General features: G+C 35.0%; 1 protein-coding gene and 1 pseudogene across 1 annotated transcript; both read right to left on the bottom strand.

Moving 5' to 3' along the window:
* The window catches only part of LOC128528815 (probable E3 ubiquitin-protein ligase HERC4), a 34,658-nt pseudogene extending 32,268 nt beyond the window's left edge, over positions 1-2,390 (bottom strand).
* An 843-nt stretch (positions 2,391-3,233) lies between these two features.
* LOC128529039 (probable E3 ubiquitin-protein ligase HERC4) lies at positions 3,234-19,544 on the bottom strand. Its single transcript, XM_053502340.1, has 23 exons — positions 19,256-19,544; positions 17,996-18,149; positions 16,766-16,848; positions 16,318-16,545; positions 14,955-15,046; positions 14,584-14,711; positions 13,263-13,411; positions 12,370-12,425; positions 11,980-12,080; positions 11,822-11,881; positions 11,450-11,543; positions 11,011-11,191; positions 9,787-9,938; positions 9,253-9,384; positions 9,049-9,147; positions 8,683-8,859; positions 7,346-7,486; positions 7,085-7,251; positions 6,881-6,947; positions 6,719-6,789; positions 6,293-6,476; positions 6,095-6,197; positions 3,234-4,509 (listed from the first exon to the last, which is right to left on the bottom strand). Exons 1-23 carry the CDS (start codon positions 19,482-19,484, stop codon positions 4,277-4,279), a joined length of 3,081 nt encoding a protein of 1,026 aa, XP_053358315.1. The 5' UTR covers positions 19,485-19,544; the 3' UTR covers positions 3,234-4,276.
* Between the last annotated feature and the right edge of the window lie 5,146 nt (positions 19,545-24,690).

Raw genomic sequence — 24,690 nt, 5'->3', positions numbered from 1 at the left:
AAGGGCTGTCTTTTATATATAAATTTAAATTAAACTTAAAACTGATAAAATTTATTATGGGGAAAGGCTTTGAGGATTTCCTTCAGTGTGTAAGCTTGTGTATACTTTTGGCATTATAACCTCAAATGTTTTTTTCAAAAACCATTTTGATTCATACAAACTTAAATAATTCTTTTGACTGTGTAAAGCTGCTTTGCGGCAATGAAAACTGCTAAAAGCGCTATACAAATAAAATTGAATTGAATTGAATTAAAATGTGGAGAGAGGCATTTTGAATAAAACTTCCGCAAAGTATTAGAACAGTGCCATCTGACTGGCACCAAGTGGAAGTGCTCATAATAACTGGCTGCACCCTTTTTGGTGGCCATTTTTACCTTCACTATGACCCAGGTGGTGAAATAGAAAGACAGCTTCAATTGATTATTTTAGGATGACAGTAACTGCAACATCAGCTAGATACTATGGGGGCTGGAAAGGTCCTTGGCATATGTTTTAAGTGTGTCATGAAGAAATTCTGTTGAAAAGTTCAGCAGAAGTTATTCTTGAGGAGAGCTTTTTAAGAAGAAACAGTTTATATGAAAGTGCGAGTTGCAGGACAGTAGCTTAATGAACTTACACTCTGAATAGAGATTGAAATATAAAGTAAATACCATTTGTCAGTGCCATGAAGTGCTGGTTTCCACATGCAACCTGTATTACAGTCTGACTGCAGAGCTCTTTGATAGGCCTGTGACCAATATTTATATTACAAAAACAGCAACAACAAAAACAAAACATCAACAACAACAACAACAACAATAATAATAATAATAATAATAATAATAATAATAATAATAATAATGGAAACATGCCTGCAAACATTAGATTTGTCTAGAAAGAATATTCTCCCATCTTCATATTCCAGAAGGACAGCATCAATATCACCACAGATGATCAGACCTATTTTCTCTTTTTTCAGGTCCACAGTATCTACAAATACATAATAATAATAATAATAGTTTATTTTTTGACGCCTTTTTATCAGAAAACATGCACCTCTAATACAGTTGTCATGATTCATGACATGTCTGTACCTTTTTTCCCACGCTGTCACTTTCCCCACATGTTCATGTTTTCCCTAGCACGTCATGTGCCCTTTCCCACCCCCCCGTTTCCGCCCCTTTCACGCTAATTGATTTCCTGGTTTAATGTTCCTGTACTGCATTCCTGCACTTGACAATACTGTTCTTGCAAGAACTATTACAGAAAGGCCGACCTCTGTGTGTTCTTGTTGTTACATAATTACCGAATTCCATATGTGTTATTTTATACTTTTGAAATCCCCAGTATTGTTGTAGAATGTAGAAAATAAATCACTAAACAAAAAAAAAGAAATTTGCAAAAAGAAAAAAAAAAAGAAAAAAAAAATATATATGTATATATATACTGTATATATATATATAATACACACACACTGTGTATGTGTGTGTATGTGTGTGTATAACGTATAGCAACTGATTCTGTGTGTGTGTGTGTTGTAGAGTTTGTACATATAAAAGTGAAATGGAATATATATATATATATATATATATATATATATATATATATAGACTCTACAAACCTTAAATCAAGCTTTTGATTTTTTGTTGTTGTTCTTTCATTATAAAGCGGCAAATCATTTCACTTACCACCGACTGCCGCGGTCATGCTTTTGAAATTGCTTGGGACACGCCCACAGAAATGACATCATTCATACATACTCTTTAAACATTTAACCCTTCACATCCCACAGATTAAGCAATAAACGAAGCAATACCGTTTGATCAGTAAAGCACGACTACACGAGTATACCGAGAACTAATCTTATAGATATTCAGCATAACAAATTTATATATATAGATGGATTTACTTTATTCATCCTGTGAGGGAAATTATTGTAAAATAATGATGTGCATGTCTACAGTACCAGATCAGATATCTGAAATATTCCGCAGAAACACTTACTGAGTTTCCCAGACTTGACCTGCTCTCTGGTGTTGAGTCTCAGGACAGAAGCGTTTCCATCCCCGCGGATGAATCCCATGAGACTCTTCCCTGGAGACACATCACTGATCCTGGATTTGGGAGAAAGGTACCCAATGCCGGTGTCCGTGAATCTCACACTGTCGGGTTTCACTAAACCAAACCCGTCCGGTTTTACAGCTTCTCCCCAGTAACACAGCATGCTGCACACACACACACACACACACACACACAGAGACTGATTGTGGTTGGGGGAATAAACCCAGAGCCACCCTGTGTTCTGTCTGTGATAAAACCTCACTGGGACAGGAAAAGGAAAGTAAAACTTAACTGCACGAGCAGTTCTGCAAAAACGAAAGCTACGTAGGAATGAAGAGCTCTAAGGAACTGCTGAAACGACGTTTATTCCATATGTTAAAAACAAATAACGGAATTATTTGTAAAAAAAAAAAAAAAAACATTAAACACAGTGCCAATCAGTGATAGAGGCATCTCATTAACACACACACACACACACACACACACAGGCCTATATATATATATATATATATATATATATATATATATATATATATATATATATATATATACACCTTATCCATTACGTTACTATGAGCAAACCTGTTTTATTATTGTATATGTAATGTATTATTATTATTATTATTATTATTATAACTTGAAACAACAATACACAGTGGCAATCAGTCATATGGGCATCTCATTTACCTTTTGCAAAAAAAATGTGTGTATATATATATATATATATATATATATATATATATATATATATATATACCAACACACACACACACACACTGTGTTTTATAAAATTTCTAGCTATAAATCATAAATCTAGTATTATGTAAATTGACATTGTATTTTATACATAATATATGTTCTACATATATATAGTAGCGTTTTTACAGCTAAAAAGAGCTCGGAGACACAAGTGAGCTTAATTGCTGCCCAATGCAAATGACTGGGAGAATTTTATTTCACCACACAGTCACTGTATAGCATGGGAAACACATTTACTTCAAGAACCACACAATCCAGCCTTAAGCATAGACTAGAGCATGGCTAGCATGAAGTACACACACACTCTTAACACAAACATGGCCGAAGCCACCAACCTAATTAACTTTCCCAACAGGGTAAACACATAGAAAAGCACATTATATATATATATATATATATATATATATATATATATATATATATATATATATATATTATACTTTGCACACTCGCTTTATTTATATTTTATGTACATCTGTTACATGCTCAGAAATGTTTTCTCTTTATGTAGTCTGTGAAGTTATTGAATATATAATGCACTTACTGTGTAAAGTTTCCCGTCTACAACAAATGCACATTATTGCTATTATCATGTATCAAATCACAGTTGATAATAGTTAATGATCTGTTTTTGTGTTATTAGAACATTGTGTTGATCCTAATGTGTGGTCTGTACTTTCTGTCAGCTGACATGAGTATCACACCACTTTAGGATTAAATAATAATAAAATGAACCTTGATCCTTGAATCTTGAACCCTGGGGAAATACTGATAAAACTGTGCAGTTACTAATGTGAATGTATATCTAACAAGGTATTGTGGCTGGGTGCAAATATTACTACTAAGATACATTATAAATGAGAGGAAATAATGATCTGAGATGATTTCAAAAATATTTTCTATTATTATTTTTTATTATTTTTAGCACGCTCCTCTGCAGAAAATGTAAAATACATGTAAACTGTTTCAGTATTTATTGTGTAAGAATATTTGTTTGTTATATATTATCAACATGCAATGGACAGAAAATAAAGGAGAAGCAAGCACTTGAAAACAATGTACTACAATAAGCTTGTTATTTCTATAAACTACTGGAACTAGATTTTTTAAAATAAGTATAATAGCTTAATAATATCTTAATATAATGATATACCTGTATACCAGAAACCTTTTTTTTGATGCCTTAATAAAGCATCTGATTGGCATGAAAAGAATATAGTTTTAATATAAGTTCAGTTTTAATGTGCATTATTGTGTTTAGCTTGTGTGACATTTAAGTATCTGTGTATGTTTGAATTTTAGTTTGGTATTGACCACAGCTATAAATAACTAATCAAAAATGCTAAAAAAAAACAAAAAAAACACTGACAGTGTTTCTTCTCAGACAACCATAAAATTTGTGCTCGTAATTTAAAATCTTATTAAACCAAGGTAGTTTAGCCATCTAATATAATAAGCTGGCTGTCAAACAAAAGTATTATATTTCTGCAGGTTTTGTCTCTTCTATCCAAAAGCCTCGGTTGTGATTTATTGCTTCAATGAGTTTTGCTTCCAGACGCTGCTTGTTCTCATATGGAGGGAGCATGAAATATGAGTGGCAGGTGAGGGACTCTGGCAGATGTTCCTGGGTGAAGTTAGGACGGTCCAACATGGTCATCTTAACCGCCTCCATCCCAAGGATGGGCACACGATCACAGCCTGTTAGAAACACTGAAAAAAAGAGACGACAGAAAACTCTATCTAAGGCCAAATCAAGATCCTCCTGGAAGAAGCACCCATGTTTGTTATCAAAACATCTTAACAAAAATAATTTTGCTTAATGGTGTTTTCATTACATATCTACATATGTATATATACATACCTATACTGTATATTTTAAAGTTATATTTTTTCTTTTATATTATTATTATTATTATTATTATTATTATTATTATTATTATTATGCTTTTTACACCCATTAATTTATTTTTGCAGGTCAAAATTCTCTTTTGTGTTCTTGTTTTTTGTCCTTTTTTTTGGGGGGGGGAGGGGGGACTAATACCAAATATACCATAATAATATTTCAGCAAAACAATGGTGGCAGTAAGATGTTGCTGGACTGTTTTTGTTGCTGGACTGTTTTTTGACAGTATGTATCTCAAATTCAGTTATATACAGTGTTCCTCAGAGCATAATGATTTACATAGATTACATTAAACATCAGATAGGTTATAACATTTTGAACAATTATAACAACAATTTGAAATGATTCGAGCTTTGTGACATGGTGCATTATCCTGCTGGAAGTAGCCATCAGAGGATGGGTACATGGTGGTCATAAAGGGATGGACATGGTCAGAAACAATGCTCAGGTAGCCCGTGGCATTTAAACGATGCCCAATTGGCACTAAGGGAACTAAAGTGTGCCAAGAAAACATCCCCCACACCATTACACCACCACCACCAGCCTGCACAGTGGTAACAAGGCATGATGGATCCATGTTCTCATTCTGTTTACGCCAAATTCTGACTCTTCCATTTAAATGTCTCAACAGAAAGAGACTCATCAGACCAGGCAACATTTTCCCAGTCTTCAACTGTCCAATTTTGGTGAGCTCGTGCAAATTGTCGCCTCTTTTTCCTATTTGTAGTTGAGATGAGTGGTACCCGGTGGGGCATCGATCTTTCTTTCCCATTCTGACATTCAGTTTGGAGTTCATGAAATTGTCTTGACCAGGAATACACCCCTTAATGCATTCAAGCAACTACAATGTGATTGGTTGATTAAATAATTGCATTAATGAGAAATTGAACAGGTGTTCCTTATAATCCTTTAGGTGAGTATATATATATATATATATATATATATATATATATATATATATATATATATATAATTATTTTGTGTAAAGCTGCTTTACGGCAATGTCAATTGTTAAAAGTGCTATACAAATAAAATTTTATTAAAAATAAGACTGTGCATTACAGTATTTTATTTGATAACCTGACCATTGCATTTCAAATAGACTCAAAGGGTATGAAAAGGTATACATAACATTTTTTTTTTTTTTTTACCAGGATAGGCTTTTAAGCACTGAGCATACTAAATCCATGGGGTTGCAAATTGTCTCTGTATGTTTCTAAATTCCTGGAAAATTTGAATTATTGTTCAAATGTTTATTTTAGTCATTTTATGAAAAGTTATTTCTTTTACAGTGTGTAAAGAAATGACTTAATTAACCTACCTGAGTTAAGATCTTTGCCCCAAATTGATTTAGAATATAAAACAATTAAAGGAAAAAGTAAATTGACTTACAGAGAAAGGCTTTCTTTTGCTTATCTGTCAGCTCCTCAAAAACTTCCCAGAAAGCAACGATAGTGGGGTGTTTCACATGGTACTGCCCGGCATAGACTGTATTCTAAATATAACAATACAGTAGTTGTAGAATTTGCTGTACACTCCTAATATGATCCTATTTTCATCTTTCATTTTTAAATAAGTGTCTAAATTCACCTGTCTGAAAGTGTCCCAGTCGTACTCCTCTGTTCCCACCATCACTCCTCTGAGCTCCTCTGGCTGGAAGAAATTCACCACGTCCTCATCACACACTTTGTAGAATCCTCTCTTAAACTCATTAAACACTCGTTCCACTGACTTGTTTAAGGCGTAGTCTATATACGCCTCCACAAACTCCTTCCTGTTGAAGTAAATACATATACAGGAAAGACAGTACACATTTATATTCATATGGAATATAATTTCAAAAACCATTTAACACCATGAAAAAATGATTATACAGTTATCACAAAACTTGAGTAACTAGAATGAAGCTGATGTGTACCATGAGTGAAATTTATTTGAGATAGAATGAAGTTCTGTTATAAATTCTACCGTAATTTCTCCTCTAATTTTCGATCATTTGAATTGGATGCACTTTACTTGTTAGCACTTGTCACACGTTTTTCACGTTCGTGGGGGTCCAGCTCCACATCTTCACCATCCCAGTGCACCTGTGGAATGATGGACACATGCTTGTTCATAAATTATAAACAATACATAAATTGTTTTATGCATTTTATGCAACCTCACTGCATCTCATACACGGAAAGTCATGTCCATGTTCTCAGCATCGTCATCTGTGTAGTCAATTAAAAGGTATTGCAAACTCCTGAGAGACACAATAAAAGAGATTATAATATTTGGTTTACTTACTGTATAATTCAATGGTCACAGATCCTAACTGTGTAATTTTAAGACACTAACATCTACTCTCAAATAAAATCAATAAAGTCAAGTTTTCTTAACCTGCCAACTTGTGGACTGAATTCAGTTAAATCCTCCAGAGTGGGCTTTACACTGATCAGCTTCTTAAACATTGCCATAGGGAAGGGCATGTGGACTATGTTGTCATTGCAGAGGGCCAGGCCACAGAGAATCCCAAACAGAAAGTATCGCTTTGATTCATGCGTTGGCTGAAAGAAAACATCAAAGCAATTAGTTGATAATTCAGCTAATTAACATTACAAAATAGAATACTGTAATTTTTGCAAGAAATATATTTTGTACCTTTGCAGGGAACCAGATCATTGTTTCGTTGTCATTGTACATAAACATCCCTGATTCATGAGCCAAAAGTTCATTAAAGGCATGGAGAAAGAAATCTCTTTTGTTGACTGCAGTCACTTTGGAGTCTTCTACAAACTGCACCTACAAGTTAGTTATAAAGTTGATTGCATATTCCTTAGAAAAGGTTCCCTTGTGAAGTTTAGAGAATAAACACTGAAATTTACATTACACAAGGTAACTATATCAAAATAAGATAACACGATCACAAAAGGCAATCATTGATTATTAAGCAATTACGGTATATAAGATGTTAATCTGAATTAACTGGATTTAGTAGATTTGCTATTGTCCTGCTTACACTTGTTAATGCTTGCTTATTATTGACAATCTTATAATTCTAATTTATACATATTTTCTCACACATTTCATACTCATTTTTCTTTTTTTTTTATTCTGTAAAGATCTTTGTAAAAAGCACTATATAAATAGAATACAGTTGAATTAATGTAACTTAAGTGGAAAAAATTGTAGTCTAAGTAGCTAGCAAATTAATTTCTAGACTAAAAGGTTTTATGCTAGCACAAATTATGTTGCTAGATGAATACAAATTGCTGGGATAACGGTAGTCTTTTGATTCATTCATGAACAATTCTTTTCATTCTTGCTTGTAAAATAATATGATTTGTGTGGGACCTCGCGTAAGTTATAGCTTGAGGTCCCCAAATATACAAAATGGCTTTGGTTGGCAGTCTTGGGACCTGATCTAACAACGTTTTAATCAGGACCCCAAAGCTTAAACTACTGAGTAACGTGAGTAACTACTGAGATGCTAGGTGAAATTCTTCTACGTGGGAATGACTACAGTATGCAAACTTAGGGTTGGTTTCAAATCTACCAGTAAGAATGTTTCTGTTTCTACATAAGAATGATATCCTTGCTAACATTAAACAATTACATGCAGTTTTGCATTCCTTTCCATCCATTCAACCATCTAGGAACCTTCGTAGTATAATTAGGGACTGTAGAGGTCAATGGTGACCATAGAATTTATTTAATTTTTTTTTACTACATCCAGTCAACATTCACAAGCACATATATATATATATATATATATATATATATATATATATATATATATATATATATATATATATATACACACACATTACGGGCGATTTGGGGACACCAATTAGCCTAATTTGCACGTCTTTGGACTGTAACAAAACTGGAGGAAACCCACCATCCACAAGGTGAACATGCAAACTCCATGCACAGACACCGAGGCCTGAATCAAACATTTCTTTCCATAGCTGATGTAAAAGATGTTTTCTTCTCACCACTAATGCTTTTTTGAAGTTGTCATGGTCAGCGTTGTCAAGCTGTCTAAACATGTCCTCAAGTAAGGCAGTGCGTCTCAGTTTCAGCTGAAAGATGGGAGTCGGTACCTCCCCGGTGTATAGCTCATGAAACATCCTCTGGGCTGCCACCTCTTTGTGAATGAGCTGATGAACCATCTGGAACCAGTTAGATCAAAGTAAGTGGGACAAGTTTAGACAAGTACTGTATTATGGGGTTTGTCAGAAAAAAAGAAAGATGATGTACTGTAACAACGTAATGCAATCACTGAATGAATAATAAAGAAAACTTGAAAAGATGAAAATTAAAGATGACACGATATTGATTATTATCAACAACATTTATACCTGCGTTATAGATGCAACATAGAGTAATATCAAGATTTTGCTCTTCAGATCCAGGAGAAATGGGTATCGACAGAGGATAGCAGGAGTAGTTTCCACTTCCTCTCAGGTCATGAAAAAAGAATTGAAAAGAATCAAAATAAAATTTAAGCTAGCTTGTTTATCTTTTACTTGATTTAGTTTTGTTTATAAAAAAAAGTGTTTTACCAGAACTTGTCCCCATTTAATTTGCCTCCACAGTGTCACGTCCCGCTGAAGAAACGGAGGTGAGATGCCTAGCTCCTCTATGTAGAACTCAGTAAGCGCAACCTGCCTCGATCTTTCAGCTCTTCTGTTTCCCTTTTAATTAAACATGTGTATATGTATATGGATTAGTTTTAATCAACTTTCTACTAAATAATTATTTTGGCTTTTATAAAATGCATTTCAGTTTGTCCGTAGTCAAATGCCTTAATTAATAAAGAATACGTAAATCCGTGTTCTATGATCTCTTTGGATTGTCTTTGTATACAAGTTTGTGACCAATCCAAGTCCTCTAATAATTCATACAGAAGTATGGGTGATATTTCTAAAAAAAAAAAAAGAAAAAAAAAAAAGAATGCCCTTCAGTGTCCCTACAGTGCAAAACTAATGCTGAACCCTTATACATTTCTATACCGTGCACCAAACCACAACAAATTACTGGCTTTAAATGTTGCATTGTATAATAAATATGTTTAGAAATATGAACTGGACACTTACCCTGTAAAGTAACTTGAGGACTTCGAGCACCGCGTTCACTCCAGGAATGTAATTTAACCACACATTGGACTTCAGGAGGAAGATGAGTGCTTGTTTCCACATACAGATATGTTTAGTCATAATGCTGGCATCCATGGAGGACCAGTACTCCTCTGTTAGTCACAAAAAGCATAAACCATTACAGTAATATACGTAATCAATTATGATCAATCAGTATACAGTATTACTGTAAAGTGGTAGCGCAGTGAGTTAATTGAGGTGCTGTGTTACTGCTAGGAAGGTTGGTGGTTCAAGCTTAAGCTCCACCAAATTGTTACTGTTGGTCCATTGAGCAAAGAGCTTAACTCTGCCTCAACTTCCTAACAGGCTGGGATATGCGAAGAAAAGAATTTCAAGTGCAGCAATGTATATGTGACAAATGAAGGCTTAACTTAAACATCTCTAATCTCATAATTTTTCAATATTCAGGGTAGAATTTGTCATGTCATGGTTTATTTATTTAAATTCAAATTGTTATGCACAGAACCATATGCAGTATAAAATAAAATGCTCATTATAACTATTTATGATAAAACCAAGAAATAAACCAGGATTTACTATTATACAGGAATAAAAAGAAAATATACAGTTCTGTGCAAACGCCTTAGGCTACACTAAAAAATTCTATACAAAATAAACATTATTTAATGAATGAATTTTAATAACTGGTGTGACAACCTTTTTAAATAAAATATAGGTACAGTGTGTGCAGTTTTATCAGCTAAAGTCATTTGTTTTGTGATTACAATTTTTTTCTACATAATCAAAAATCCTACATAGAATGGTTTCATGGAGAAATGTGTGTGAATCACAAAAAACTTTAACTGGGCTTTGACAGACTGGGTCACATATTTGGAATAAAGTACAGTCTATAAACAAAAGAAAGGTGGTTAGAAGTCACTCTATTAATTATATCTTTATGTTTTATACCTTGGAGGACCCAAAACCAGTCTCAGAAAAATTCTGTCTGTATGTCTGCATTGGAAAATAAACTACAAAGATACAGTACATAAAAAATACACTACAAAATCTGTCTGGACAGATGTAACCATATTCATACAGACAGTGAGACATTTTAATGAAACAGCTGTGCAGCTGTGCACCTCTCAGGCCATCCGGATCTGCCTATTGTTATCCGCACATCCCTGTATTCCTAAAAAACAGATGTTAAAAAACAAATCTTACTCAAGCTTTTCGTAGCAGTCTCAGAGAGGTCTCTGATGGTTACAGCCAACAGCAGCACCAGATCTATCACATTCTGTTGGTCGTGAAGAACAGAGCATGTGGGCAGGAGCAGGAAGATCTCAGGACACCTCATCACTGGTGCAGAGTGAAAAAGTATGGGCACCACTTGTTTGATGCTCATCTGTAAAAAGAAAAAGAGTGATGAGATTGGCACAAAACTGATCAGCAGATTTTTTTTTAAATTATTATTAAATATGGGATCAATATTAAACTAGGACTAAACCTTAACTTATATTGTTATTTTTTGTGGGTTTAAGGGCAAATGTCTATTTAAGAATACCTAATTTATATTGTAACTTTTAGCAGATACTCATTTAGCAGACACTGTAAGTATCTAAGTGAAGTAATATTCAGCATGTGTATAAGATTTGCCTTTGACCTCAACTGAATTCTTGATCCAGGCAATCTTCAGGAGCTGATCGAAGGTCTGGCTAGCAGCATTTAAATCAACCTGAATACCGTGTGAGGAGCTCCTGTTATGGCAGATAATGATTATACTGTAATAATCTCGCTTGCTCACATTTGTATTGCTTATCACAAGCACCGAGTCAAATTAATTCAGTTCAATTCAGTTTTATTCATATAGCACTTTTAACATTGGTCATTGTTGCAAAACAGCTTAACAGAATCCAAACATTAACAAAAACAAAATAGATATCAATTATTGAAAATTATTTTATACTGAATATTTAATAACTAATGTCCACATTTTGACCACAAGTTTCTAATTTGTGCAATATTTAACGGGTACCTGTCTTTAAGGAAGCAGGCGATGAGATTTGAACTTGTAGCAAAGGTCAAGGAAACCTCCCTGTGATGGAAAGTATAATGTATAATACAACATATAGAATAATTTATTGTTGGGCTAATGCTCTTTTAGAATGTAAAGTTAGGCCACTTTATTTTTACCTTTTGATTTCTTTAATGCTTCTGTCACTCTCCAATGTTGTAACCCATCTCTGCACTTGTGCCTCTTCAAGTTTTCCAATTGGATCGCCAAGAAAATTGGTCTGAACAACAAACAAACAAACAAATAGTAATATATGTATATGTGCTTATTTTATACACTATATAACACTATAAAGTAAGCTAAAATACAGCAACTTTTTAAGTTGTGGTGTATCCATATTTTAACTCCAGTTTTTGAGGTTTTCTGGTTTCACTCAGTTTTACAAATTGTTATATCTTTAGAATTATGTAAATATGTATATATATATAATATTCACTGTACACACACACACACACACACTAACAAACAAACAAACACACAAAATATATATGCCGTCTATGTGAGCTTACCTTGGAAGGTGGGAAGAAAATAAAGTTGGAACTCCAGCCAGATGATATCTTCATTTCTGTTTGAATAAACAAATATTTCATAATAAATTAAAATATATTTGGTGAGTAAAAATAATTGAATGTACCACATTTTACAACAGTAATGCATGCATCTATTTTTCATTAGTAAATGTAGCAATAGGGAATCTGTAACAAAAAAACAACAATATCTTTTATTGACTTGTTCATTGACTGCTGTGATGAGTGCATGTAGAATTCCCGACTGATTTTGTGTGTGTGTGTGTGTGTGTGTGTGTGTGTGTGTGTGTGTGTGTGTGTGTGTGTGTTTGTGTGTTAGTGTAGGTTATTGTGTTTTTGTTTGTTTGTTTGTTTGTTTTTTGCCACATGTATTATAGTCAGGTCCTTTAACAGCTAAATCCTTACATTTGCCCATTCTTCTGTTTCCAATGCCACAACTTCAGCTTCACTTGCTGCTTACTATATCCCACCCACTTCCAGGTGTATTGTAACTGCAGCTACTGTGACAAGGACCAAACTGTTATGGCTACTGGGTCACAGCAACTCCAAAACTGCAGCTTTTGTGGAATATACCCAAAGGCATACAAGAAAGAAAAAACAGTGAACTTGTAACAGGCTTTGGTGAGGACCGAAGGCTGGCCTGTGTAGTCCAATCCAATAGGAGAACTACTGTACTGTAGGTCTAATTGCTAAAAAGGTTAATGCTAGTTTCAACAGAAAGGTACTAGAAGATACAGTGCATCACTGTTTTGGTGGGGAAAAGGGGGGGGGGGGTGATAATAATGTTCTGGCTGATCTGTGGATGTTGTACTAATCTTTTTTCTAGGGGACACTGTGTAACTTTAATAAATAATAAATGTACTTGTGGTTTGTACCTGTGTGTGTCCTTGCTTCTGTGCCGTTCCAGTCTCCTTCTAGTTTTACAGGCTGCAGGCTGTTTTTAGTATCACCACTTGCTTTCCCTTGGAAATCACGGCCAAATGTGAAGAGGATACCAGATGGCATCAGAACCAAAGTGTGATGGCTGTTGACGTAGAATATACTGATTAATCAATACTTACTTAATACTTAAATTCTTAATGTCGTTTGAGGTGGACAAGCAAAGAAACAATCTGTAATAACTACTGATGGTCTTATAATCCAATAGCAACTTACAGTATGGTACTCAAGTAATAAATTACTTAAATATTTCTGTTTATGAAAACAGATTATACTATAGCACACTTAAAATCTCCATTCTGGTTGGTCAGATGATTGATTAATGATTAATTTTTATATAACAACAGCTCTGACAGGAGCTGTAATTCAAAACACAGGTTTGTATTAATGCACTCCTTCTCCTATGTTGTTTGTATAATAACCTATTTAAATATTCACACAGTATCCTGTAAGACAAATGCTCCTTTTGAATGGATATAAAATGAGTGTAATCATTAAATATGATAAAGTTTTCTGTAAGACAAACTGCCATATTCATGTCTCTGTGGAGATTCATTCATCCAGGTAGAAGTTTCTTCTAAATAAAGTTTAATTTACAAAACCACTGGACTTACAAATGTACTTAAAAACACAAGACGTTGCAAATGTTACTTCCTGTGCACCAAACCAACTGATGAAGGTGTTTGGATGAACACTAAAACGTCTTGTGTTTAAGTAAGTGGCTTAATATTTAAATTATTTATGCAACGATGCCTCAGTGTCAGTGCAAGAGCTTTGTGTTTTTTATGTTACATGACATTCAACAAATTTAAGTACTGTGATGTAAAAATTTTAATTATGTTTTCTTGTGTGTGATAAGGAAAGAAGTCTTATTTCAGACCTGACCTTGTTAGTGTGTGAGTGTGTGTTCATGCAAGATAAGAGAGTTTTGTGGATTATCTCTCTGGGAAGTCAAAGCAAGTCGGCACAAAGAATGCTTCACCAGATCCGATTCAGACTACTGGAGAAACCTGTTGCAACAGTTTGGTTTAAATAAAACCTTTGTTCTTATTTAGAGAGCACTCTGATGACTTATCATTTTGAATGAATATAATTTCCACCACATTATAAATAGAAAAGGCGTTAACCTGTTAACAATGTTAATGCATTAACGCATGTGATTGATGTAGACATTTTAACGCACGTTTTGACTAAGGTAGCCAAGGCTCTAAGTAGGTAATATTTCAGATCTAACTGTGCATGTGCTTTGTTCATTACCTGCCACACGTTACTTGTTTAGCAGATCCATCAATGCCCGCGAGTTTCTTGGGTAGAAGCTCATTATTGGTGGAGCCGTGCCCAAGTTGACCATGAGTTCCCTCTCCGAATGTGTACACTTCTCCAGCCTGAAAATAATAACAAACCTTTATAAATTGCATAGTGAGGTGTGTAAAATGGAATCTGTATGGATGGGATTTACAGCAAAAGTTTAATAGTTGCATGGAACGAGTGTAGCTGTTCTGTAGCCCAATTTACTACCTGTGGTCCAATTTAAAAGAAATTAAATTAATTAATTCCCACCTAACATGGGCACATACAGTATGGAATGACTTAGCTGTTTGCCTATGACCTTACCTAATTCAACGTACCTTAGTGAGGACAGCGGTGTGAGCCGCTCCACAGCTTATGGAAGAAACTCCCAAGTTCTTCAAAGCTGGAACCGCACATACTGCAAATCGGCCTGTTTGATACAACATTATATTACTCTTCCTTATATATAAAGTACAACATGGTAATTTGGTATCTCACTGGATACACTTCTGTGTTATTGGCCAGACTAAGAGTACAAATTTCCATATAGCCAGCCTAAGAAGATCCTTCATTTTGGACAAAATAATTTCTATTATATATGTATGACAAGTATAGTATCACATAAAATAATATAATCTTCACTTTCAAATTCTCTTAGAGCCTTGGCAAGCTTGCAGAAAGTCAACTAGTTTTTTAACAGTATATTCACTTACTCCCCCATCCTCTTAATCACTTACCTATACCACTACTCACAGGAAACCTGAAGCCTATCCCAGGGAACATGAGGTACGAGGTACACCCTGGACGGGGTGCTAATCCATCTCACGGTACACAAGTACAGACTTTTTCACAATATGGGCAATTTTGGAAATTACCCAATTAACCTAATCTGCATGAACTGTTGGAGGAAACTGGAGTACCCGGAGGAAACACACTACTCACAGACCTGAGGTGGGAAGCGAACCCTTGACCCTGGGGATTTGCAGTTTCTCTGTAACATAACTAAAATTGGTGGCTGAGGCCTTAGGAGTAAGTTAGACATAAGAGGAACATACTGGTATTCCATAACATAAAATGTTAATGTAGACAGTTTAAAAAGCACACCATTGTTCTATAATAAGGAAAAAATGTAATCACTGCCAAATTGCCCATGTGTTATTTTGTTTTTCTATAAATGTGGACACTACGGTTTTTATTTTTTACTTATGGCACCCAACTAGTCAGACACTTTTACCCGTTACCATCTAAAGCTATGGTTCTTAGTCCTGGCCCTTAGAGGATCCCCTGGACATTAAAATGTTTCCCCAGCTCCCATTTTTTTCTTAGCACAGCTGATGAAGCTAGTTATCTTAAATAAAGTGTGATTGATAAAGCGTTGAAAACACTAGAATGTGCAGGGGAGACAGTTCTCCAGGACTAGGAAAAAAGAACCACTGATCTAGGTGATGTTCCATACATTCAACATTATTTATATTTACAGACCATAATGAATAAAAAAAACAAAACAACAACAACAACAAAAAAAAACAAAAACGATAATTCTAAACATAGGAATATGTGTCCTGAGCAATATCATTTTGTTTCTTTTATGATACTTGACTCGTGGGACACTCTGTATTTTCAACCAACTACATGCACCATGAATACTGAAACTTTTTAACAGTTATCATACTTAAAATTTTGTAACATGTAAAACAGTACCTTTTACATCAGTTCTGTTAAGGCCCAGCTGACCAACACTGTTAGCTCCACAGCAAAACACTTGATTTGAAAGAGTGAGTGCCAGGGTGTGAGCTCCACCGGCGGCGATCTGAGTGACGGGAACTCCGACAAGAAATCGTACCAGAGAAGGATCAGGCTGCAACTCCACTGATTTCCCCAGTCCCAGCTGCCCATATTTATTCTGACCCCACGAAAAGACTTCACCTCCTTTAACACAGTTAAGTTTATGTTTCATTAATATGTTTCTGCATACTATTACTACTACTACTACTACTACTACTAATAATAATAATAATAATAATTCTTTTTATTATTATTATTATTATAAGTAGTAGTAGTAGCCATCCCAATGTTAAATGTTTATTTTCTTTGATGTCTTTAATGTTTTTTAGAGAAAAAAAAAACATACAGTATACTGTACACTTACCCTTGCTTAGAGCCAAAGAATGGAAATTTCCACAAGCGACCTGCACCACTGGGATCTGGAAAGGTAACCTTATCTGAACTGGTCTGAAAAGATACAATGAATTTTAGAAGTTTTTATGCAATTTATAAATTGGTATAGGCGTTTATCCTAACCACATTAAATAGCTGGCTTTACTGTAATGTTCAGCAGAAGAGGCATTGACGTAGTTGCCGGCATGTTTTTACAACCTAAATTAAGCTACACACAGCCACATAAAAAAAAAAAAAATAAACATTAAGAACACATTGCATGCAAGGTGTTCCATAAATCCATGACAGAACACCCTACACAGCTTAAGAAAAGTCAATTACAGGTGAACCTAAAACTGACATTAAGGGGGATGCAGAGCTGCCAGTGAGGCAGGAGTGTGGGGCTGGTAGAGTAAGGAGCGGTGTGGGAGCTCATCATACCACAGAGCCACTCCCTCTTCACACGGTTTACCCCCAAACTCTCCTGGAAGAACTGGCGCTGGGCCAGCAATCCACTGGGGCAACATAATCACCAAAATATTATATTAAAGCTCCAGCTGCTTTTGGTTTCTCTTATGCTTTTAATAATTTTGCATATAACTCATAATTTGTTTTATAATCTCTCATGATAATAAATTCATATTTTTTCAACAATCTCCTGACAACACATATTTGTTATGTATGGCCCTCAAGCTCCTTTGAAATCTCTCTACTCACTGTTAAGTTTGTACCTTTTGTCTGTATCTATAACTTTACATAATCAAGTAAATTGATTACAATGTGTTGTGAAAGTAAAAAAGAAAAAGCTTGCAGTTTACAGAAAATATAGCTTACAGTGTTAACTGCCAGCATTAGGTGAAAGAGAAAATTGCCATGTGGTGGATGGTGGGCCAGCTATTAAAGAAGTTTAGTTAAGTCTTTATTTGTCACATATACATTACAGCATAGTAAAATTCTTCTTCGCATATCCGAGCGTAACTGGGGTCAGAGCGCAGGTTCAGCCATGATACAGCGTCCCTGGAGCAGATAGGGTTAAGGGCCTCGCTCAAGGGCCCAACAGTGGCAACCTGGTGAAGCTAGGGATCGAACCGCCGATCTTCGGATCAGTAACTCAATGCCTTAGCCCTCTGAGCACCACTGCCCCATTCTAAGTAGTCTAAAATGAAAGCTGTGGGCATTTGGCCCTGGAGGTAACATTTGGGCAGACCTGTTTTATACTTACACAGGTTTAGGACATTTTGCCACAGGGCTGCTGTGACCCAGCTGCCCTTCTCCACCTGCTCCCCAGGAAAACACCTGACCTGAATCACACAAAGCCAAACTGTGGTCTTGCCCACATGCTACTGCAGCTACAGCTCCCAAGCCATCAATCTTCACTGTAAAGAGAAGGAGATGGAAAAAAAACCCAGAAAGTAAATTGATGAGAAAGACAGTAAGAGAAACTGAGGCATGACAGAAAAAGAGCTAAAAAAAATTCCTCTACCATTAGGGTCTGGTATACACTTAAAAAACATAAATCAGTGTATTTATATTAAGGATGTACACCTAAGTAAAATTTTAAGTTTACTCTTTTGGGAAAATGAAAGAGATATGTTCTATGCATATCTGATTGTTTTGTCACCTGCCAAAGTTTACCTGCTTAGCAGGTCCATTAGTTACTGTACTTCAATGATCTTTGATCATGCTCTGTTGTTTATCTCCAAATATAAAAAAATACTGTATATAAATAAAGTAAATAAAAAGGAACCAATTAAAAAGAAAAATCTACATTTAGAACTGTAATGTAGGCTACAGTGGAGAAAACACATTGTTTTTATTAATGTAGACATAATTTTCACTACATATATTTTACTAAACCTATTCGTATAATATCCATGTTCCTACACACCCACACCCATGTTTACACATAAAAACATGAACATTATATTAATAGGTTTAGTAAAATTTGTGCAGTGAAAATTCTGTCCTTAAGTATGTTAGTAAAAAAGTGTTTGTTTTTTTTTTCAGTGTAGCCTATTCAAATGTGGATGCATAACTTTTAAAATAACTTAATAAACCTACATACCATGATCTTAAGAAATTGTAGTGCCTAATGCGTTTAAAAGCTATAAACAATTATTTATTTTTGGAATAAACATCCCCCTGAGCCGTGTTTTAATCTAACCGGTTCTGTGATGAAAGTCAGAGAGGTGTGCCAGGGGTTCCGCAGAAACGAAACTGAAACTTAGACACTTTAAAAAACAGGAAAGGGAGTAAAAATGTCTAAAGTAATAGGTGAAACAGGATATATAGGGAACTTAACACACTGCTGAGTAAACTAAATCACTCTAACAGTATGAATTAATAAAGCTGGGAGCCTGAAGTCAGTTTCCTCTTTCTATAAACATGTTACAAAAGTGTCTTTAATTATAAAGCTGTTTGATGTATATTTTCTCTCTGTTTCTCTCTCTCTATGTGTGTGTGTGTGTATATATACATGTACCTGGCAGGTGTGTGTCTCTGGTCTTGGATCGTCCCAGCTGTCCTTTAGAGTTCCGGCCACAGGACAGTACCTGTCCACCAACTGTCAGGAATAAAGTGTGCTGTTCTCCACAGGAGATCCCAACAAGTTGTTCAGTAGAGTGGACTGAAGTCGGTGTGGTGATGCCATTCCCTCCAGATCCTGGAATGGCAAGCTGTCCTCTGGATGAATCGCCCCAGGAGAAGAACATTATGATGCTGCTGTGTGTGACTGAAGCTGGTGTGTGACTGCAGCTCTCTCTCTCTGTTATCACGTCAGCTTTTATTCAGGATAATATGCTCAAACTGCCTGCAGGGAGCGCTGTGGAGGCAGATCACTGCCATCAAGCTGATAACAACACCATTACTAATTCTAATAGAGTAGAATTGTTTTATATAATAGTGAGCGTATTGATGGATGCACTAAAAAAAATTTTTTTGTTTAATTTACTTAATTTTTTTTTATGGTAAGTGGTACACAACATGTTTATCTATATATATATATATATATATATATATATATATATATATATAATTTTTTTTGTTTTTGTTTATGATTTATTTTCTACATTCTACAACAATACTGGGGATTTCAAAACTATAAAATAACACATATGGAATTAGGTAATTACATAACAAGTACAAAAACAACAGTTAGTTGTTATTTTAAGACACAGAGGTCAGCCTTTCTGTAAAAGTTCTCGCAAGAACAGTATTGACAAGTGCATTTGCAAAATCCGTCAGGCACCATAATGAAACTGGCTCTCATGAAGGCCGTCCCAGGAGGGCGAGACCAAAACCTACCTCTGCCGCAGACGAGAAGTTTATTTAGAGTTATCAGCCTGAAAAATGACCAATTAACAACCAGCACCTCAGATTAGAGGCGTTATGAAGTCTTTACAGAGCAGAAGTAGCAGAAACATCTCACCATTAACTGTTCAAAGGAGATTAATGCATTTCTTGGACGCCTTCAGCATTCCTTTACAATGTAGAAAGAAATAAAAATCAGGAACCATCATGGAGTTAGAAAGTGTTCTAAAACTTTTGAACGGTAGTGTACAGTATATATGATGCCCATGTTGCACATCTGCAGGTTTTCCAGGATCTCGTCTCCTTTGATATCCTGTATATTCTAACAAATAAGAAAAAAAAAAAAGACATAATTGAAGTGGCTGTTGGAGTTGTGCTGTGATAGCAGGTGGTTTAATGGTTTAAAATAAATGAAAAGGCCTAACATTAGAACCACCTCTTAATATGGTGCACTCCAGTATGACTAGATGATTTTTTTTGTAAAGCTGAATCTGAGAAACACACAAAGAATTCCAATGTACTGTTACTGTAAATCACCTGTGCAAATGGCAATAAACTCTTGTTCTTGAGGGCTGCTGCCCTTTTAAGGTTGGCCTCGAGATTCCAATGATTAAAACAGTCCTAAATACATACAGTATATAGAGTGGAACCTTGGATTACGAGCATAATTTGTTCAGGAAGTGGGCTCGTATTTCAAAACACTCTAAACCAAATCAAAATTTCCCATAAGAAATAATGGAAACCCAAATGATTTATTCCACAGTCAAAAAAAATAAATACATAAAAATAATTAACACAAAAATATAAAGTAAAAAAATAGAAAAATAACCTGCACTTTACCTTTAAATAAAAAAAAAAAATACCCGATAGATAAGGAATGGATCGATAGATCCATTTGTGCGCTCAGGCGCTGTAGTACGTGTGTGTGAATCTAAAGTAAGCTCCCCTCTCCCCCTTCTCGTCTTACACAGTCCCCTTCCTCCACTCTTTTCACACACACACGCACACAACATAAACACTGTTTTATTGGAAAAATAAACAAGAAATCTCTCTAATGACACTTAATTGAGCGGTACACTAATGGAATCACTACTGTAAAGTAAAAATTAAACAAATTAACCTGCACTTTACCTTTGTAAAGAATCGCGACAGAGCGGTGTTTCTGTGTACAGCAAAGAGAAAGAGTGTGTGTGTCTGTGAAGGCGAAAGTGGGAGGTCCATGTGTGTGGCATGGTGTCCAATGACACGCGCACACAAACACAAAGAGCAAAAATAGATCTTTAACCTCTCTAATTAGACTTGCTTTTGCTTTACACACGCGCTGTACACACACGCATACAGACACAAAATACGGATGTTAATTATACTAGTAGGAGACGAGCACTAAGACCCAGCAGGGAAGACAATTACCTACAATTTTGCAGCGCAAGAGAGAGAAAAACCATTGGCTCAGTTATGATCATGTGACGCTTGGCGTCAAAACAAGAAATGCATGCGTGATACATGATACTCGGTACTCGTAAACCAAGACTTGCTCGTTTTCCAAGTAAAAAAAAAAAACTTTGCTCGTCTTGCGAACACTCGCAAACCATGTTACTCGCAGTCTGAGGTTTCACTGTAATTGTAAAAATACTTAGAATTTGTACAGGTACAACATTATATAACAAACAGTAAAAGTCATTTCCTCACTAATGAATGTTAGTTGAGTGTAATTTGACCTATGAAATGTAAAATGGTCTGAATGTGGGGTGAAAGCACTGTTTTACCTTCTGTCTATCCAGTAAAGTATCAGTAAGAACATCACTGAGAACAATGCTGCCTTGTTTATGCTTCATAAGTCAGTCTACACTGCTGAACTACGAATTGTCAAGTGCCTTGTTTGTGGTAGGTACAGTTCTTTCACTTTCCCCACCAGGGAGTTGAATTAGTTAATTGAACTTTTATGATTGCTGCCTCTGTAGAATATCATTAAATGTCTTTAGAAATTTCTCTTGCACATAAAAGCCCAATCCCAACTCTACCCCTCACCCCTACACTTAGCCCTACCCCTCCATTTGGCGCGTTCACGTGAAGGGGTAGGGGTGTCTCATTTCTCTTTTGGTTGGAGGGGTAGGGGTAAAGGGAAGGGCCAAATAGCCCTCCAAATGAAGATTTTTCGGGACCTCACTTCAAACGAAGGGCTAAGCGAAATATGAAATATACGAAATATGCTTAATATGAAAATTTTTACAGCTGCAAAAACTAAATGATTGTTCACTTAGTTGATTGAAAAAAACTGTCAACTCTTTAATTAATTGATTAATGGTTTTAGGGACTTTTAAAAAAAATTACATATCACATATATACCTCTTGCAAGACCTCCAGATATTTGGCTAGATTCCATACAAAAACACCTCCCTTCTTCAAGAAAACAGATGTCAACTGGGGTAAATGACTGTCCAAATATGCCATTGAAGGTTGTCTCAAATGGGATTGTTGCTATGCGCTGGAATTCAGTATTTATCTTCTATACACAGAAGTAAATGACAAAAAACAGAAAACAGTCACTGGTGTAAGGTTATTTTGTAGTTACGGTATCTTAAAGGTCATATTCTAATTTGATTGTCTTCAATAGCACATGGTCATGGTTGTTTATATACCAGCAGCTATATTCATCAAACAATCTCTTATTTACTCCCACTGTCTGTCCAGCAAACAGATTGAAGTCTAGAAGATGTGAGAGTTGAACTTTGCAGTTGGACTTGACTGCACCACTTCTTTTCTTTTGTAGGAGAATGTTTTTTGACATCTTCCCTAGTACATGTGATGCACATTTTTCTGCCTGCTGTCTTTACAAAGTTCAACTTTCACATCTTCTAGACTTTCATCTGTTTTACCTGTAGGGTGTAAAGGATAGTAATTGACTTCAGCCTTTCTAGGTTTCTTTACATTTTTGACTGGAAGACATTCATCACTAGATTTGTTTTTTAGAACATTCACAGTTCCTCCTGGACAGCCATTCTTTGTCCTGTAATTAGGCATTTTATATTTCAGGCTAATCATCCAGCCACAGTACCCAGTAGCAGATGGTTCTTTTAAACTGGGAAATTTTTTAAATAGTGCCTCTGCTACTGCATCTATATGTTTATTTTATACATAAACATATAGATGCAGTAGCAGGGTCACTAATCAAAAAATGATCGAGGCAAAATCTTCTGCCTTGAAGCTTCTAGCAATTATTTGTTTGACGTGACACAGCACGCTTCCTGATGCAGGGCACCACTAAACACTAAAGGAGAAATGCTTATGTCACCCTCATAGCGGAAGGAGATGCAAACGTTTTCTGTGTATTGATTTGATAGAGCGTTTTGTTGCGGGCTGCAAAATGGGAGGGAGCGAGACAAGAGAAGAAGAAACCATCAAGAGAAAACGACAGAAATTGTCTGTAAAGGCTTATGTTATGCCTGACCTGATTTAGAAACTTTTAGTTGTGAAAGTTAGGTTGGACAACTTAATGTTTTTGTATAGATATTTATTTATACATATGTGTGTGTTATGCGCTAAAATGCCCCCATTGCCCCTTCTACAATATCTCTATCAAATATATTAGGACACCTTAATCCAAAAGTCATATTATTATTATCAAATATATTATATTGTTATTTTTATCATCAAATATATTATTACTATTATAATTAACCCTAGGCACTGAAAAAATTAATACATGGAAATAAAGACACATAATACAAATTCTCATATACTGTAATGTTCATTTTGTGGCAAATTTATTTTGCAGGAGTTTGTTATGTAATACAAAAATGTTTACACTAAATAAATATTGTTTATGATGAAAAATTACACGAAACGATTCTTATTATAAAATAAGCAATATAAAAATATATATGTTGTATATCTAAAAAAATATACAATTTATAGTCTTTTATATTGCTAATTTTATAATAATTTTTATAAATTAGAGATTAGAGATTGCGTGTTTATGTGTGTGCGGAGCAGGGGCGGGGGTGCAATCCGAGGCAGGGAGGCATTTTAGCGCATAACAGTGTGCCTTGAAATACCTTTTTTTTAGTTTTTGCATCTAAGAAAAGGCTTTAAAATAAGAATGTATGGCCTTGTAATGCACTTAATTCATATCAGTCAACTTTGAGCTAGTCCTTGTATTGTGAATAATGACAATGTTATTTTTTGATAAAATGATGTATGCATTTAAAAAATCAAAGTAGATTTTTCTAAAAATAATTTTCTAATTAATCTTTGTTTCTCTTATATATTTTACGTTGCTGTTAAATTAACCAAAAGTAAATTTTATCTGATTACTTAATTAATCAATAATATTTTTGGTCGAATACTCAATCACTAAAATATTCGATAGATACAGCCCTCAATTACTAAAATATTCGATAGATACAGCCCTATACTGCAGTGTTCTTTTATCTTTTTCATCCAATATATATTCTATGGGTTCCACAACTTTAAAATTGTCTTTGTAGTACTTTTTGCACTTAAAGGATGTTGCACAGAGGCAGTCTATAGCAACTGATTTATACACAGGATTGCAAAGTTGATGCTTTAAAAAAAACTGATGCAAGTTCTTTGATGACTATTTAGTGT

The sequence above is a fragment of the Clarias gariepinus genome, chromosome 8 (assembly GCF_024256425.1).
Source record: "Clarias gariepinus isolate MV-2021 ecotype Netherlands chromosome 8, CGAR_prim_01v2, whole genome shotgun sequence".
Classification (NCBI taxonomy): Eukaryota; Metazoa; Chordata; class Actinopteri; order Siluriformes; family Clariidae; genus Clarias; species Clarias gariepinus.
The sequence above is the reverse complement of the archived record's forward strand: the minus strand, read 5'-3'. Positions and strand labels throughout refer to the sequence as shown.